At 45.5% G+C, this 18,631-nt stretch overlaps 1 protein-coding gene across 10 annotated transcripts in view; it reads left to right on the forward strand.

The window, feature by feature from the left end:
- Positions 1-18,631, forward strand: part of SLC66A2 (solute carrier family 66 member 2) — a 165,521-nt gene that overhangs the window by 41,349 nt on the left and 105,541 nt on the right. For 9 of the 10 annotated variants that reach the window (XR_008440802.1, XR_008440790.1, XR_008440793.1 and 6 more), the window contains one exon: positions 1,840-2,056. Coding sequence is in view for 7 of the 10 variants with exons in the window: in XM_054000390.1 (XP_053856365.1) it covers positions 1,840-2,056 (217 nt within the window). In the remaining 3 variants the exon portion in view is untranslated. Of the gene's footprint in view, positions 1-1,839; positions 2,057-2,207; positions 2,939-18,631 lie in introns of those variants that run through there. The other variant, XM_054000450.1, reaches the window with a different exon arrangement.

The raw sequence follows: 18,631 nt of genomic DNA on the forward strand, positions 1-18,631 counted from the left end.
TCCAGGGATGGGTATTTTGAAAAGGATCTTTGAGCATGTGGAGAACTCAGTAGGAAAAACACAGTGTATGCAGGGCAGATGTGACAGCTGGTAAAAAGGTTAATGAGTGAAGGGCCATGGGCCCTTTATCTCCAAAAAGGGAGGCCTTCACAAAGCTCCAAAAATGCAAGAGGCTCACATCGTTTGGGCTGTCCCAGCACTGGCTCTAACTTTTATTTAGTCTTGTGTCCCTGAATTCTGAGGCTGAAGAACCACTACCATAAAATACTGAAAGTCAACATTTACATTGACAGTGGTTTTGCCCCAGGTCATATTACTCAATTCTGGATGATGACTGATAATGCTGCAGGTTGGGTATGGCTCCTGGCCAGTTGTACCATCCTCTTCACGTGGCAAAATAAAATGATTCAGCTGGGTGCAGTCAGGAAGTGTCCTGAGGCGTGGGTTTGCTAAGTACTAAAAAGAGATTAGCTAATAAAATGTGTCTGAGAGCCAGACTGATACTGATATGAAGGTATGAAGAGTTGCAGAAAATAAAACTATTACTTGGTGTATGTATCTATCCTGAGGCAGCTAAGTGGCCTATATTCCCATCTCACTGAATTTTCTGTTAGTGTTAGTCAATGGAGGTTGATGTCTTCCTTGCTTGAGTTAGCAGTGGCACTACTTCTGTAGCTTTCTCAACTACTTCTGAAATGACAGCAATGGAAATCTTCTAGTGATGTGCTGTGTGTTGCATGGCTTTGGGCTGGTTGTAATATCCCTGTTAGGACAGTAGTTCATCACCTTGGTAGTTTAGAGAGTCCAGTTGGTCTTGAAGTAGGTGCTTCTATGAAAGGAAGGCAGGAACCGCACCTGCTAATGAACAGTTATTGTAGCATTTTTGTTAAAAATGAAGTTGTTATATTGCTATATAGTCAATCGCTATGGGGTTGTGTATTTTATTATTCATCAATAAGGTGTTTTCCAATGATACACTATTAATGTACCAAACAAATGCCATGGTTGGTTTGTTCCTTCTCTCCTTCCCTCAAGAGGGAATATTGTGTTCTGTGGCTGAGCGTTTTGTTGTGATGGATGCAGAAATGGGTGCTACAACTGCACTTCTTGGTGCTGGCAAAGGCAAGAGCAAAGTTTTGTCCTAGGAGTGAAAGTGATGATGTCTGTGAGAGGCTTTTTTCTAGGGAAAATCTTGCCTCAGTCTTGTACCTGTCTCAGTAAAACTGTAGTAGCTGCATTGGCATCTTGCCCTTCCCCAAAGGCAGCTACACTGCACCAGGGAACAGAGCTGTGGACTTCAGGTGACCTTCTAAGCAGCTTGGATTGAGGCTCTTGGAAGGGAGAGATAATGATCTAAGAGAAGGAATGTTTCCACTGTGGTGCTTGGGGCCTGTTATTAGTACTGGAAGGTTTTTGTGAAACATTTCTTATGCCAGTTCCACTAGAGCAGTATGCAGAGTCCTTCATCTTTGATAGAGGAAGGTATTTTTGAAATGCTTACTTTTAAAAAGTTATCTTTATAAATATTTCCTTGGCTTGCAAACCTTTGTTTTCTTGTTTCTTTATTGAACATCCCCCCAGAAAAGTTTTTGAAATCAGGACTATTATTCTTTCTTTTTCTTGTTTTGTGGGATTTTCTTTTGGCGGGGGGTGATTGCAAGTGTGTTTGTTTGGTTGTTTTGTTTTTATTTTTTTAATCTTATCCCTCATTTTCTACTAACCCCTTCCTCCAAAGACTGTAGCTCCTTCATGCTTCCCAGTTCTCAATTCCACCCTGATTAACTTTGAGTTGGTTGGGAGAACATATTTCATTCTTTTTGCATTCCTGTTCTGTTGCAGATTTTGACTTGAACTATTTTTGGCATTGGAGCAAGTTTACAGACTACATGCAGTGCATCCTCACCTTCACTGGTGTGACTGGTTACATCACTTACCTATGGCTGGACTCCTCCCTCTTTGTGGAAACACTGGGCTTCCTTGCTGTGTTCACTGAGGCCATGCTGGGCGTCCCCCAGCTGTACCGCAACTACCAGAACAGATCGACAGAAGGAATGAGGTATGGTGCTTCTCCTGCATCAAACACGTGTGTGTGCCTTCGTGGGGGTTGTCTCTGGAGTGTGGGAATGCTTTTCCAGGAAGGGTAATGTCATCTTTACAATTTTCACTTGAAAACACAGCAGCAATTGGAGTAGACTTTCTATTGGTAGGAGCTGGTGCAGCACTGCTGAAGGCATTGGGAGTTCCGTGTCACCTCTGAAGTCTGACCCATTATTATTCAAGTCCAGCTGGAGAGTTTGAAGGTGAAATATGTTCTAGTGAAATAAACATGTGAAACCACTGCTGTTGCCATTAGCAACATTTTGCAGTTCTACTCAAGCTGTGCTACGCTGGTAATTAGAAATGGTCTAAAGAGATCTTGCATATCAAAAGTAATAAAGAGGATGAAAATATTTTGAGCCTGCAGCCTATAACTATCAGTGTAACTCATATAATTAGCTTTCCTCACATGTCTGCTCATCACTTCATAATCCATTGCTACGTTTGTAGAAAATGCCATCAGTATTTATTTTTGTGTCAAAGCTTGAAACTGACATTTATGAAAGCTCCAGTGTGACTTTCACAGTCATGACTGTAAAAATGTGGGACAGAAAACTTCAATCTGTGCCCACTCTTGAGTCATTAAATCAGAATATTTTTTTCATACTGTTTATTGGATAACTCAAATGGTAACACTAAGATTATGAAGGCAACTTGTGAAGCTTTTTGAGAGAGGAAACCTTCACTATGGTGCATCAGTGCACTGGTCTGTGGGAACAATACAACAGCAAATTCAGTTCACAGAGTGCTGTGATCATTTGTGACTCTGTTTTCTCTTTCATTGTTTCATTATTACTTCTCTTCATTCCTTTTAAAATTTGCTGGGATAATTTTTACTTTGGTCAAAACAATTAAACATGCCACCCCCAAACCAAAGCAATTCTGTCCTCTTGTTTGCTTTACTTGTTTGGCTTGAGCATGCTTATACTAGCTACTCTGAGATCCTTTCTAACTTGAAATGTTCAGAAATTTGCTTTGACGCTTCAGGCATTTTCTGATTGGGACCCTATTTGGTATGGAAAGAGTCAGGATTTGCTTCCAAAATATTGGGGTATTTTTCATACACCCACTGTCTTAGAAAATTCTGTACCTATGATATCCAGAAAGCAACTTATCTGCTAGGCAGTTTTTATGCTCTGGTTTGACTTTTCCATTTCTATTTTTCATCTGTGAATCATAATGCCATATTAATGATGGCCACTGGTATTGTTTTGCTTTTCCTTAACTCCTTCCTGGGGATGTGAGTTTCAGTTTTGCTATTTCTTGTATGTGCTATTAGCAAAATTATTTTAAAAATCTCTTTGTTCTTTGTAAACTGCTAAGCATAGAATTGCAGAATTCTCATCTAGGACTGCTTGGCGAAAGAGTACTGTGTGTAGTCAAGAGAAAATAGCATGAAAGCTCATGTTTCCTTGCCATGGAACAGAACCAGGTCAAGCATAGCCACACTCCTTATCACTTGTGCCCATGGTTCCAGAATGCATTCCTCTCTCTGGTTCCACTCTTGAAGCAGTACTTTATGTGGCATTAGACATTGATGGGTCTGGGCATCTGAAGTAATGCATAACTTTGTGCTGTTGTACTGCAGTGGGAGGATATTCATGCATATGTTGGTGCTCTTTCTTTTTATCAGGTTAAATTGTGGTTTTATATATGTTGCAGGTACCACACACACTTTGTAGTACCATGCAATCCTGAATTGACTGGATGTTCTCTAAGCAGTACTGGGCTGTTGCTCCTGTGAGAATGGGTGACTTCTGCCAGTATTTCCGCTGTTGGAAATACTTCCTCTGAACTTCCCTTCCTGTGCCCACTTCTCTAAGGGCATATCAAGAAGAGACCCCAGTCGCAGGAACACTGAAGGCAGCATATAACAGTGCAGCCAGCCTACTTGCATGGGTATTTTACCAGGTGAGGGCTGGCTGATGCCCTGGTTAGCTGATTCCCACTGCTCTGTGCAGTTATTTATAGCTCAGGGCAGAAATAACCATGTGTGTGGTTGGTTACGCTGTTGGAAGCAATTGCATTGGAGATCTGGGCCAAAATGGCTGGCTGCCAGCCATGCTCTTAGCAAGCCTCAGTGGCAAAGAAAAAGAGATGAGTTTCTAGTGTTTCTGTGACTTGAAGCTTAATGGGGAGAGCAATGACTATTAAGCTGTTCTTTGGGTCAATCATCACATCCTGGTTGGAGGTGGTAATTTCTTAAACCACAGTAATTCTGTCATCCAGTGCAGGAGTGCAGTCCCTGATAAAGATCACAACCTTTACTACTGCCAAAGAAGTGGTTGTTCACAGGTCCTCGTGGCTTGGCTGAGAAAAGCTGTAATGTGCATCTGTCTCTGAACTGGGACAGAGCAGCTGATACATTAATTCCATTTAGCAAACAAGTCCTTTCATAAAGGTTAACTGCTGAAAAAGAAATGGAGAATAAAGTCCCAGTATGTGGCCCCATCTGATCAGACTATCCTGCCAGACTCATCTGACACTCTTGTTTCTGAAAAAAGGCCACACTATCCACAACCCTTACCCCCCAGTAACACCTGTTTAAGTGAGAAGTTGAGGACATCTCATACTTGAGGTAGCAGTCATTTCCTGATAAACAAACTTGGAGACCAGGGGCCATGAGAGCGCTAAATGGGAGAGGTGGCTGAAGTGGCAGCCAGGATACCCTCTAGGACTCTGTTTTGGAAAGGGTCCTATCATCTCACCCCTGTATTTCCATTTGCTACTGCCTGAAAAGTCCCCTACTGAAAATGTCCTCTGTGTCTGAGGTAAATGTCCAGAGGGCATCTGCAGCTTAGACAGTTTTGTTTATTGTCATAGAGCATGGCTGGAGTGAAGGAATCTCAGTTATGTGCTTTGTAGTGCTCCTGAGAATGAGTCTGCTGGTTCTTTGATAGCTCTGTTCTACTGGATAGAGCTCCTCACATCTTACTAAGTTTTCATTTTTCCCTTCTTTTCTCATTTTCCTTCTTTTTGTAGGATTATTACTACTAGGTCCTGTAGCTTCCTCCTCTGTTCTGACAGAGCAAAGACCAAAGGAGAAGTTGGAAAGAAATGGAAACAATAAAAGTAGAAAGGAGATGCATGCTGAGTAACAGCTTTTGTGGAGTGAAGATAGTGTAGTATGTCCTTGTGGGCTGATGATTGATGGGTGGAAATTTTCCTATGATTAAGTAAACAACTAAGCTAGTCAAAGTAACAGAAATTTTCATCATGTTCTCTTTGACGATTCACCTGATTACTTTTGGGATGAGTACTTTATAGAAACTTGGAGCTCTGTTTAAGTATTTAAGTACTTTTGAATGGTTGCAAACCTGAATAGTACAGTAGTAGTTATATAAATTACGGTACTAAACTTGACAGAAGTGCTTTGTAATGAATTGTGTTAATACCTATCAAAGAAATATTCACTTAATCTCCATTCTTTTCAAGAACTAAACTAGCTCTGGTCAGGTCACCTAGTAAAAGAGTAATTTAATTACTTTAATTATTGGGGTGGATTAGAATTTTAAGCAATTGTGTTAGAAAAGACAAAAGCTGCCTCAAAGTTAAAGAGCTTTAGAGTATTTGAGAAAAAAAGACACTATGACATTAAAAGATTGTTCATCACTTGTAAATGTTTTTTATATTATGTGGTAAAATATTACAAGATTTGACATCCAGAACACCTCTCCTATACCACCTGTTAGGAGTCAGAGCTGCTGAATGCTATAGTTGGGATCTGATGCTCCTTATTTTTTTAACTGCTTTTGTTTGGGGAGAAGAAACATACAGACAGGAATTTACTCTGTTATTTATCTTTTCGTCCCCACTCCTTCTAGGATAGTTGCCTCCCAGTCACTTTCTCTTTCTAATAAACTGCATTAATAAGTGTTCTGGTTTGAAAGCAAAACCAGTGAGAGACTCTAAGTCAGAAATACAATTTATTGGGAAAAGAAAAAAAAAAGAAGACAAAAATACATGTAATGATACAAAATGAAGACCACTGACAAAGTCAGAATACAACCTGACACCCCTTTGGCCAGCGTGCTGGTAGCAGTCTAAATTGGAGTGGCAGATGTGGTTGCTGTGTCTTCTCGGAAACCTGTGGAAAGGCTGCTTTTCTGTCTAGAAATCCCTGGATTTATCCAGGTGGGAATGCCTAGCTTCTCCCTCTGGGCGGAGCATCTCACAATGGGCTGATGTTATTTTGAGTCACAAGGTGTGTTCTTAATCACCTGTTAAACAGAACTGGCTCCTGGAGAGTGTTATCTCTGAGTCATGTGGCAAGACATTGATGGGCCCATTAACAGGAGATAAGGAAAACTGTCCAGATGCAACTGCTACTCGGATGGTAATAGGAAACATCTTGGTGCTCAGTCTTGGACAATAAGAAAAGGTAGCATACAACAGGAGGCAGTGGAAAGGGCAGGAAGGTTGCCTCTGGATATGGCAGCAGCACTGCTGCACACAGAGGTGAGTGCATTGGGAGAATCCCATTCTTGTGTGGACACACCTTTTATGGAGTTCCTGTAGGGGGGGGGCAGTGTGTACTTTTATGCAGGTGTGGGGAGAGCCTCTGAGGGGAGGCACTGCTGTTATTATGCTCTCCTCATAATCCCATCTGACCTCCCTCCACCAAAGGAGGAGGATGGAGGGTTGTCCTGGGGTGACTTTTTGATGCTTGTGTCCCCATTTGTTTGTTTAGCCCAGAAATAAGTTTTGCACCTTTAAGACTGGTTCTGAGAGCAAAGGCAGAGAGAGAAGAAGAGCAGAGTTTGTTACCAGAAACTGCACTTGGCTCCCCTGCATCCTGCTAATGGACTGTGCTGTCTGAGCACAGACAGACAGCGGGACAGAGCTCTCCTTTGCTTTTAGCTAGTTTTTAGCTAGCTGAGGCAGAGAAGTTCCCTGGACTGAGGTTTTTCTTTTTCTTGTGAAATGAACAGGGCTAATGCCTTTATTAATGTTCAGCTCTTTATTGAAAAGATCAGCTGGGCAGGGGGCTCGACGCAGAGCTCGCCCCCGCAGTCGTAGCTTTTCCAGGCAGCCGAAAGGAAGGCGGCGTGCAGAGTCGGTCACTGGGGTCCTCAGCAGCAGCTGTCCTTTCTCCTTCCGTGGCACACCGGTGGCCCGAGGATGAGGAGGCGTGGTGTGCAGAGTCTGTTGCTGAAGTGCAGAACAACAGCTGTCCCCGCTCCTTCCGTGGTGGCAGCACCAGGGCTCTCTGTCTCTATCTCCTTGCTTCTCAGAGCCTAATATAGTCTGTTCTCTCTTAGGTGATGGCGATGGTTAAAAGCCAGTCAGGGGATGTGTTTCCCTCTTCCTCAGCTAGGGCATTTATCTAGACTCCTCTATTGTGTTCAGTTTTTGATTTATATTCATTTTTATCTCCTAAAAATACTCCCATGATCCTAAGGGGTTTCTATTTGCATGTTAGTCTCAGAGTGGCAGCGTGGAGGGGTGGGGGGCCGGTTGTTCCCAGGTAGTTTAAAGAAAACAAACAGAGCAATTAGCTAATTAGCATTTCAATATCGGTCTTTTAGTGTTGCCATGGGAACTAGGAAAGCCCTGACCACGTTTCTGGGGAATACCTGGAAACTATTCATAACAAATCCCTCCTCTATTTCTTTGATCGGGCTTAAGCCCGCATCAACTTACAGTCCTTGGCTTTTGAGGGCTACCTTCTTTTGGCATTTGTATACTTTCACTCAGGACTGAGAGTAATTCTATTGTTCTTTAGGAACCAAGTTGTAACTCCTTTGGCTAAAGGACACTTAGTCTTATTAAACAATTACCAAGTACTTAAACCTTTTCTATGGTACTTTAACTCAGAAACAGTTCTTAACACCTCACTGTATATCAGTCTCTAGCAAGTCTTCCTTAAAGTTAATTTTAGGTCCTCTGGTTTCTTAATTATTGTCCATGCACAAGAGGAGGCGGGTGACACTGTTGGGTCTGGTCTGGCGTCTGGGGGTGGCACTGGTCCTTTAACTCTGGTGACGTGGGTCCAGCCTTTTTCTTGGGTCCGTACCGCAGTGTGTGTGGTGAGTAGTACCTGGAAAGGTCCTTCGAATTTGGGGGTTAATGGAGTGGTAGTGTACCAGGACTTTATCAACACCCAATTCCCAGGACTGATGTGGGCATTGGCGTCCAGAGGGGAAGTTTGGGAGAGATACCCCTTCTTTCGGAGGCCTTCTAGGGATTTTCCTATGACCTCTAAATATTTCTGAGTTGCTGCCTCCCCTTCCAGATAATCTGCTGTACTGAAAGGGGTGATTAAAAAAAGGGAGTCCAAACATTATTTCATAGGGAGAGACCCCTATGTCAGACCGAGGTCTGGTTCTGCTGCACAAGAGAGCGAGAAGTAAACACCTGAGCCAATTCATCTTTGTTTCTTCAATTAATTTAGTTAACACATTTTTAAGAGTTCTATTCATCCTTTCCACTCTTCTAGAGCTTTAAGGATGCCATGGGGTGTGCAATCTCCACCTTACCCCCAGGACTTTTGTTACTTGATGTAAAGTTTGAGTGACAAAATGTGTACCTTGGGCTAAGTCAATGTTATTGACTAGCCCATATCATGGTATGATGTTTTCTAAGATTATTCATGCAACTTCCTGCGCAGTTTCCTTTTTGGTTGGGAAAGCCTCCACCCAGTGAGTGAGGTGATCCACGATCACTAGTAAATGTTTGTACTTTAATTTTCCCATGCAGGATCAACTTTTGGGCTTCCTTTATCAGGATAGCTGCTGCTGCTGCGATTACTTGCAGGCAATTTGGCCATCCTCTGGCTACTGGGTCTAGTAGTTTTGAGAGGTAGGCTATTGGCTTTTTTTTTTTTTTTTCTTTCCCACTTAAATACATTCTTAGGGCTTCTTTGAGCAACTCATTCATGTTCTTTTCTTGCCAGTCCTCTATCTTTTCTAGTTTTTGTCTAATATCGGGTCAGGATTTGGTGACAAACTAGACCTTTAAGAGGACTTGGCCCTCTGGGCTATCTGGGTCTATATTTGAATATAACTGGAATTTTCGTTTTAGTTGGTTAAGCCAAATTGCCGGGGTCTCATCCTTCTCCTCAGTACCATCAAAGGCCAATTTCGTGTTGCTTCCTCTAGGGATACTCTTTGATCCCTCTTATCATGAGGGACCTATAGTCTCTTATGTTTTGCCTACCTTCTTGTTGGCTGGGACTCCAGTTGGGGTCCACCAAGGGCATCCCCTGGTTCCCTGGGGGCCCCAATCCACCCTCTCTTTCCCATATCTTCACCCCTGCCGCTCAGATCATCTGGACCTTTCTCAGAAAGAACAGAATGCTTAGAATAGCTCAGGTCTCCCCAGGTACAAATACTCAGCCCTAGAAATTGGTCCAACTGGCTAGATATTCCAACGGGGTCTTCCACTAAATTTCTTAGCTCTTTCCCAAATCCCCGGACTTTGGAAACTGCCAAAGGTGCATCCACAAACCTAACTCCCCCAGCTGCTCTACCCATAGGAACCCCTCTAAGGGGAAAGAGCCCCTCCACCCTTGGTGCTTTGGATCGGGTGCTACAATACGGCCCTTTTTCTAAGGCACCAAGCAGGGAAATAGTAGTGGAGAGAGACACTGGAGGCCAGGGGGCATGCCAGGTGGTGAACCAACCCTGGGCAAAGGTGGCCTCAGCTCCCAAGTGGGAGGAGGCAAGGAAACTCCAGCTGGAGAAGAGGAAGAGGGAGTTGGGGAGATGGCTGAGGAAACTAAGGGAAGGGACGATGAAACAGAGGTGGGAAAACGGGGGAAAGGAATCAGGGACTCAATAGGAGGGGCTGAAGGACCAACTGGGGAAACTGTTGGGGAAGTAACAGGAGCAGACGGGGACAGGCAATCGAGGGGGTCTCATTCCTTTATTTTTCTAGTCTCCCCCTCTCTATTCCCTTTTGTCTTCCTCTCTATTTCTTTGTAACTTGCATATTCTCACAGTCTCATTATTTATAGAATTCTCCAGCCAGCAAGCTGCATGAGATAGTTGTTCTATATCAAGGCCCTCTCAGTTGTGGGTTTTTTTTTTTTTTTTTTTTGTGTTGGTTTAACTGATTACACATCCACTGATCTTGGGTTCCATATCACGGCCACTGTCCCTGTAATTCTAACTTCGGCCATACTTCCTATACTGTAATGTATCATCTTACTCTTGTCTAAACCCTTCATAGTCTCCTGAGAATCCCATTAGTCTAACAGTTGCCCCAAGGGGCTGTTAGGTGGAATTCTCTTTGCTTTGGAAGGATTTGCTCCTTTACTATAACCTCTTCCCATTTTCAGGCCTCAAAAACAAAAAAAAATATATACCTTAAATGGTGCTTCTATCTAAAATGGAATATACTGACAGGCAGCTAAAGCGCATCTGACCCCTCCCAACTTCGTATTTTGAATCACTTGACTAAACTTAAATCACTTTTAACTAAATTCCCCTCGTGGCACTTTACATTGTCTCTTGGCCAGGACAATCACTAGTCATACTCTTATCTATTGTCTTCTGTTCTTTTTCTCTTTGGCCTAAGTTTTGAACTCCTTGATGGACTTTCTAGCCTTGTACCCCTGCTAAGTCCTGCCCAAACTCTTACTTGGCCTTTTGCCTAACCTTCTTACTAGGCTTGGGAAGCTTGGTCTCCCTGCCGAGGTAAGGTCGAACGTCCTGCCGAGCCTTACACTCGAACTCCGGCCAAGCCCCCTTGCCTGACTCTCCTACTAGGTTTGGGAAGCTTGGTCTCCCTGCCGAGGTAAGGTCGAACGTCCTGCCGAGCCTTACACTCGAACTCCGGCCAAGCCCCCTTGCCTGACCCTACTAGGCTTGGGAAGCTTGGTCTCCCTGCCGAGGTAAGGTCGAACGTCCTGCCGAGCCTTACACTCGAACTCTGGCCAAGCCCCCTTGCCTGACCCTACTAGGCTTGGGAAGCTTGGTCTCCCTGCCGAGGTAAGGTCGAACGTCCTGCCGAGCCTTACACTCGAACTCCGGCCAAGCCCCCTTGCCTGACCCTACTAGGCTTGGGAAGCTTGGTCTCCCTGCCGAGGTAAGGTCGAACGTCCTGCCGAGCCTTACACTCGAACTCCGGCCAAGCCCCCTTGCCTGACCCTACTAGGCTTGGGAAGCTTGGTCTCCCTGCCGAGGTAAGGTCGAACGTCCTGCCGAGCCTTACACTCGAACTCCGGCCAAGCCCCCTTGCCTGACTCTCCTACTAGGCTTGGGAAGCTTGGTCTCCCTGCCGAGGTAAGGTCGAACGTCCTGCCGAGCCTTACACTCGAACTCCGGCCAAGCCCCCTTGCCTGACCCTACTAGGCTTGGGAAGCTTGGTCTCCCTGCCGAGGTAAGGTCGAACGTCCTGCCGAGCCTTACACTCGAACTCCGGCCAAGCTCCCTTGCCTGACTCTCCTACTAGGCTTGGGAAGCTTGGTCTCCCTGCCGAGGTAAGGTCGAACGTCCTGCCGAGCCTTACACTCGAACTCCGGCCAAGCCCCCTTGCCTGACCCTACTAGGCTTGGGAAGCTTGGTCTCCCTGCCGAGGTAAGGTCGAACGTCCTGCCGAGCCTTACACTCGAACTCCGGCCAAGCCCCCTTGCCTGACCCTACTAGGCTTGGGAAGCTTGGTCTCCCTGCCGAGGTAAGGTCGAACGTCCTGCCGAGCCTTACACTCGAACTCCGGCCAAGCCCCCTTGCCTGACCCTACTAGGCTTGGGAAGCTTGGTCTCCCTGCCGAGGTAAGGTCGAACGTCCTGCCGAGCCTTACACTCGAACTCCGGCCAAGCCCCCTTGCCTGACTCTCCTACTAGGCTTGGGAAGCTTGGTCTCCCTGCCGAGGTAAGGTCAAACGTCCTGCCGAGCCTTACACTCGAACTCCGGCCAAGCCCCCTTGCCTGACCCTACTAGGCTTGGGAAGCTTGGTCTCCCTGCCGAGGTAAGGTCGAACGTCCTGCCGAGCCTTACACTCGAACTCCGGCCAAGCCCCCTTGCCTGACCCTACTAGGCTTGGGAAGCTTGGTCTCCCTGCCGAGGTAAGGTCGAACGTCCTGCCGAGCCTTACACTCGAACTCCGGCCAAGCCCCCTTGCCTGACCCTACTAGGCTTGGGAAGCTTGGTCTCCCTGCCGAGGTAAGGTCGAACGTCCTGCCGAGCCTTACACTCGAACTCCGGCCAAGCCCCCTTGCCTGACTCTCCTACTAGGCTTGGGAAGCTTGGTCTCCCTGCCGAGGTAAGGTCGAACATCCTGCCGAGCCTTACACTCGAACTCCGGCCAAGCCCCCTTGCCTGACTCTCCTACTAGACTTAGCTTCCTTGCCTTCCTGCCTTTCTCCTTACTTGGGTTATTGCCTGCTCTGACGGGGACATCCTGCCCTGCCTTCCAGGGCCATTCCCCTATCTGCTCTGACGGGTACCTCCATCCTTGCCTGCCATGGACATCCTACCTGCCCTGTTATCCTGTCCTGCCTGCTGGGGACATGCCCTCTGCCTGGCGGGACTTGCTGCTCCTGCTTGCTAGGACATCCCGCCCTACATGCCCTGTTATCCTCTCCTGCCTGGCGGGGACATGCCCTCTGCCTGTCGGGGACATGCTTTCTGTCTGCCAGGTACATGCCCTCTACCTGCCAGGTACATGTCACTCCTGCCTGCTAGGACACCCTGCCCTACCTGCCAGGGACATCCCACCTGCCGTCCTATCCCATCCTGCCGGCGCCGGGGACATGTCCTCTAGGACCTCCACATCCCACCTGCCCTGCTGGGGATATTCCCCTTGCCCTGATTGCCAGGGACTTACTTTGCCCATAGGGCACCTCCACACGCTCGGAGGAGGGCCTGCTTTACTTCTAAGGAGACGCCTCAGTCGCTCCTCTATTCCACTCGCTTCCCCCCGTTCCCGGCCGGCCCCTTCGCAGGAGTCCGGAAACGCGGTACTAGCGGGTCCCTCTCACTTCGGGGGTCCGAGCTGCCGGCCCCCGTCTCACTCACTCACTCATTCGCTCGTCTCCCGGTTTTTCTTACCCATCCGATGCTCCTCTGCGTTGCTCGTCTCACGCGGATCCTAGGGTCCGAAGGTAGCCAGCAACTCCCGAGGGTCCCTCGAAGCAGATGGTTGAGCTGTCCAGCTGTCCGGGGGTCCTCTTCGGGCGTGGCTATCCCGGACGAGCCCCCAAATTGAAATGAACAGGGCTAATGCCTTTATTAATGTTCAGCTCTTTATTGAAAAGATCAGCTGGGCAGGGGGCTCGACGCAGAGCTCGCCCCCGCAGTCGTAGCTTTTCCAGGCAGCCGAAAGGAAGGCGGCGTGCAGAGTCGGTCACTGGGGTCCTCAGCAGCAGCTGTCCTTTCTCCTTCCGTGGCACACCGGTGGCCCGAGGATGAGGAGGCGTGGTGTGCAGAGTCTGTTGCTGAAGTGCAGAACAACAGCTGTCCCCGCTCCTTCCGTGGTGGCAGCACCAGGGCTCTCTGTCTCTATCTCCTTGCTTCTCAGAGCCTAATATAGTCTGTTCTCTCTTAGGTGATGGCGATGGTTAAAAGCCAGTCAGGGGATGTGTTTCCCTCTTCCTCAGCTAGGGCATTTATCTAGACTCCTCTATTGTGTTCAGTTTTTGATTTATATTCATTTTTATCTCCTAAAAATACTCCCATGATCCTAAGGGGTTTCTATTTGCATGTTAGTCTCAGAGTGGCAGCGTGGAGGGGTGGGGGGCCGGTTGTTCCCAGGTAGTTTAAAGAAAACAAACAGAGCAATTAGCTAATTAGCATTTCAATATCGGTCTTTTAGTGTTGCCATGGGAACTAGGAAAGCCCTGACCACGTTTCTGGGGAATACCTGGAAACTATTCATAACACTTGGACCTGTTTAAACCTGCTCTGGACTGAACACTGAGAGGAGCACCGGCAGCTCGCACCTGTGGCCCACTGGGCTGGGTCTGGGCCATGGCATTTCCAGCACCGGAGGGACTGATAAGAGACTGAGTGAGCAGAGCTACAGCCCATGGAGAGGACTTTCTGAGTTTGTTATCTCTTTTAGAGCAGCAAGAGGTTTTATTGTTTAATACTGTTCATTTTTTTTGTGCTGGTGAATGCTTTGGCTGTTAAATAAACAAGTTTTTTCCACTTTTCTCCAAGGAAATATTTTCCCAAACCAGTTGGGGGAGGGGCCACTTGAGTTTGCTTTCTAGAGAGAACCCCTTTGGAAGTTTTCTCCCAAATTTAACCTAAACCAGAACAAGGGTGTTCCTCTGTAAGGTATATGGCCAAGTTGTAGGTGTATGGTCTTACCCAAGGACCATGTTAACCTTGGGACTGCATGAGGATTGATTTGCTCCAGGACAGTATTGCATTCCTGTCTGCTGCCCTGCTCCGGAAAAAAAGCAACTGCTCTTCATCAAAAGTTTTTTGCAAAGACTTCTCAAAATCACCTGGCAGTAACCCTTTTTGACTGCCAGCTGCTGCTCAAACCCCATGGAGAAGCAGTTTCTTTTCAGTCAGAGCTGCTGCATGGCAAAATCTTCCCAGGTCCAAGAAAGAGGTCTGTCAGTAGTGAAATGAACAGGGCTAATGCCTTTATTAATGTTCAGCTCTTTATTAAAAAGATCAGCTGGGCAGGGGGCTCGACGCAGAGCTCGCCCCCACAGTCGTAGCTTTCCCAGGCAGCCAGAAGGAAGGCGGCGTGCAGAGTTGGTCACTGGAGTCCCGAGCAGCAGCTGTCCTTTCTCCTTTCCTTGTGGCACACCGGTGGCCCGAGGATGAGGAGACGTGGTGTGCAGAGTCTGTTGCTGAAGTCCAGAACAACAGCTGTCCCCGCTCCTTCCGTGGTGGCAGCACCAGGGCTCTCTGTCTCTATCACCCTGCTTCTCAGAGCCTAATATAGTCTGTTCTCTCTTAGGTGATGGCGACGGTTAAAAGCCAGTCAGGGGATGTGTTTCCCTCTTCCTCAGCTAGGGCATTTATCTAGACTCCTCTATTGTGTTCAGTTTTTGATTTATATTCATTTTTATCTCCTAAAAATACTCCCATGATCCAAAGGGGTTTTTATTTGCATGTTAGTCCCAGAATGGCAGCGTGGAGGAGTGGGAGGCCAGGTAGTTTAGAGAAAACAAACAGAGCAATTAGCTAATTAGCATTTCAATATCGGTACTTAGCTAGAGTTAGTAGTTTTCTTTTAGTGTTGCTATGGGAACTAGGAAAGCCCTGCCCGTGTCTCTGGGGAACACCTGGAAACTGTTCATAACAAGTAGGACAGAGCTGGGCTGCATATCTTGAAATCTCAGAAGCCACAGTCCATTGGATACCCAAATGTGCCCATCAGTTGTTAGCTTGGAAACATGTGGGTTCAATAAAGCAAGGTATTTTTGCAGCAGTAGTTGAGGTCCTGATATGCACTGTTGTCTCTTTCCTGGCTGCACTCTGAGCATGGGTTGGCCCTTGCTATGCCTGGCTCAGGGTTGCATGTGCAGCTGCAGGGTCGGAAGGACACAACCAGGGACACAAACCTGTGTCATCCCTCTGCAAGCAATTTCCCAGGTCTGTCTTCTTGCTCATGGACAGCTTTTAGTCTGCTTGGAAGGAACCTCCTTTCTGCACAACTTTGACTGTTGTGTTTGGCTGACATTGGGTTGGGGGCACAGAATTTCACTGCCTGGACACAGCCAACACAATCAGTGACTCTGCTTATGTGTTGATAGGAGACTGTCTTGGGAAATCTAGTCTGAAAAGGCTGAATGAGGATAATCTCAGGATTTCATTCAATCGGGTTATTGTGCTATGAAAGAAAAATAGTAATTTAGTCTCTCCTGAGGCAGTGCTGGGTCAGTCACAGTGATTATTCTGTTTTAAAAAGTACAAACCACTGATGGAGAAACAACTGGCATTTATTGTCTCAAAAGCTGCTGGAGTCAAAAGCTGCAAATTATAAGAAGCTTTTTCATTCAGAAATGTTTTATAAGGGGTGCTGCAGCTGTGAGCTAGTTATGAGCAAGTGTTTATCTGAAATGTATCCAGTGAAATGAGTGTGGTATACAGAGGTGTGAAAGAAATAAATTTTATTAAATGATTCTAATATGTATATATATTTAATATATTATTTACTTTTCTCCTCTATAGATAATATTAAAAATACTAGAAGACAGTATTTCTTAGAGAGATAAATTTTATTGTTGGTTGCTTTTATTGAATACTGCTCTATAACTTTTTCCTTTATGAGACATGCAGCTCTTTTTATCATTTTTCATGAGAAATTTTTTGACTTCTGAGAACAGTGTTTGTCCCAGAGACAAATCCTGGGTTTATTCATTTCTATTTTTTCTGCTTGTCTTGTATTAACCAGTTGCTGTGATGAAGCAACTGAAGGCTTTATTCAGGACTGGCTAACCAATGTCTGGCCACCTCCTTTAGTGAGATTTAGATTTAAGGAGATTCAGCAAGTGCTCTAAAAATGCTGCTCCTGTGGTTTCTTGGGATTTTTTTTAGCCTGAGGGAATTTTTTATTTGTGAATAAGTAAAACAGCTTCAGTGAGTTACTTCCTTTGGAGTAACTTTTGAGTTACTTCCTTTATGCTATTTAAAAGAAAACAAATCCTTGTGCTAGAGGGAGGTAGCAAGACTTGTGGATATTTCTGCTCAGGCACCAACTATGTATTAGCTTCTTAAGCATAAATTTAGTTCCATTAAAAAGGGAGGCAATTCACATCTGTTATGGCAATTTTGTTACATATCTGTGCTTTTTGTGGGAGGCTCAGTAAGGGAGTAAGAGAAATTACCTGGAAAAGAATTTAAAAAGTGCTAAAAGGAAGGGAAGTTAAAAGAGAATGATGCAAGCAGTGGCCATATTGAATATTATGGATTTTTTTCTCTTTAGCTCCTTTTTCTCAGTGTCAGAAATTGCATGGATGAGAGCAAAATCAAAGAAATAGGAGTAGGGATAATGGATGCCTATGAAAAGATTTCCTTTCCTGAGCATGCCACATACACAAAGCAGACACCAGTACAGTGGAGACCTGAGTTAGGAGTAAATTGTGTCCAGTCCAGAACTAATACCAAGGAAGATGCTGAATAGACAGAGAACTGTTTCCCACGGGCTTTGGCATTATACCCTCCAGGTGCTGGTTAAGCAGTGTCTTCTGTTATTCTTAAAATAGTAGCTGCTTTGTATATTAAACAGACAAACTGAGAACATGGTAGAGCGGTATGGTGGGTGAGGGCCATTTAGTTCAAACAAACAAACAACCAACCAACCCCCAATATAGTTTTGTGGATTCAAATCATCTGACCCAACTAAGAAGCAGGTTTTCATTGCATAAAGCATTGTGCAGACACTCATAGGGACTAAGTTATGAAAAAGTAGTTCTTGAGGGACTAGTTAGGACCTAAAAGTAAAATATGGGGCAAATAGAGAAATCAAGGTCTTAAGCATGAACCAGAACTACATCAAGTAAGTGTAGAATTATTAGCTCTACTTAAATGTGGTTTGTATTTAGGGTTGTATAGCCCATTCCTTAGTTTTGCTGCCTTTCCTGTTGCACTAAGTTAATCACAACTGTCACTGTGCTTACAAATTGTCTGTTTTAAATGATATAATTTACTGTTGTTCTGTGATTGTATTCTTTTGTCTTCCTAAATACTCTTCTTTACTCAGATCCTTAGTTTTCTTTATGGACCTACAATTGTTGTCATTGCTTCTGCAGCTCCAGCCAGCATTCATAGTTTTCTGGGGAAGTTTTAATTGTTGGATTGTTTTGCTTTGCTGCATTTCCTCTTCTGCTCCTGGCACTGATTAACTGGTTGCTATTGTCCTTTATCATGGCTTTTATGTAAAATATTCCAAAGTTTTTAATTTCTGGACTTTGCATGCACATCCACATTTGCATAATAGTCAGTGAACAGTTTTCATGACTGGATGGTTGAGGTTTTTGTACAACTGTAAGGCTTACTATAAACTGCTTGTCTTCTCTCTTAACCTTTTCATTTGTAGTTCTAATGGGCAACAGGAACATCAGGTTCCCTTCTCAAATCTGCCTGTTTTAAGGCTAAGAGATTAAAGAAAGTAGTCTGTAATCCTCAGAATATTTCTAATTTCTTCTCCCTTGAAAGTGTTACTACATCGGGAAAATAAACAGGCTCGGTCTCAGTGCACTCAGGATGAGGGCAGAGTCCTGTCAGCATGTGAACAGATGAGCTTGAAACTATTTTGTTCTGATGCTAGGAATTAAGTGGATCCTCTCCTCTTCTCCAGACCCTGTTTTCACTTGGAGCAGACCTGTGATCGATGCCCTAGGTTCAAGGGCCTGCACTTCCTGCTTGACTCTCTGCAGATCTATGGCCTGTGGGTTGCTGGGCTGGGTCAGCACTGCAGTCACCTCTGTGCTGGCCTGCTGTGTCTCCCCAGAGCTGTTCTCTCAAGACCTGCAGCACAGTATGAGTCTCTGAAGACAGTTCTTGTTGCCCTTTTGCTCCTTCCCCAGGAGGGAGACCTTCCTTCCCTCAGCCTCCCAGCACTTCTGACAGCGTGAGCAGCGGTATCCACTTACCTTAAGCATCTTGAAGGTTGTAGCACAGTG

This window comes from Vidua macroura, chromosome 1 (genome assembly GCF_024509145.1).
Source record: "Vidua macroura isolate BioBank_ID:100142 chromosome 1, ASM2450914v1, whole genome shotgun sequence".
In the NCBI taxonomy this organism is placed as follows: domain Eukaryota; kingdom Metazoa; phylum Chordata; class Aves; order Passeriformes; family Viduidae; genus Vidua; species Vidua macroura.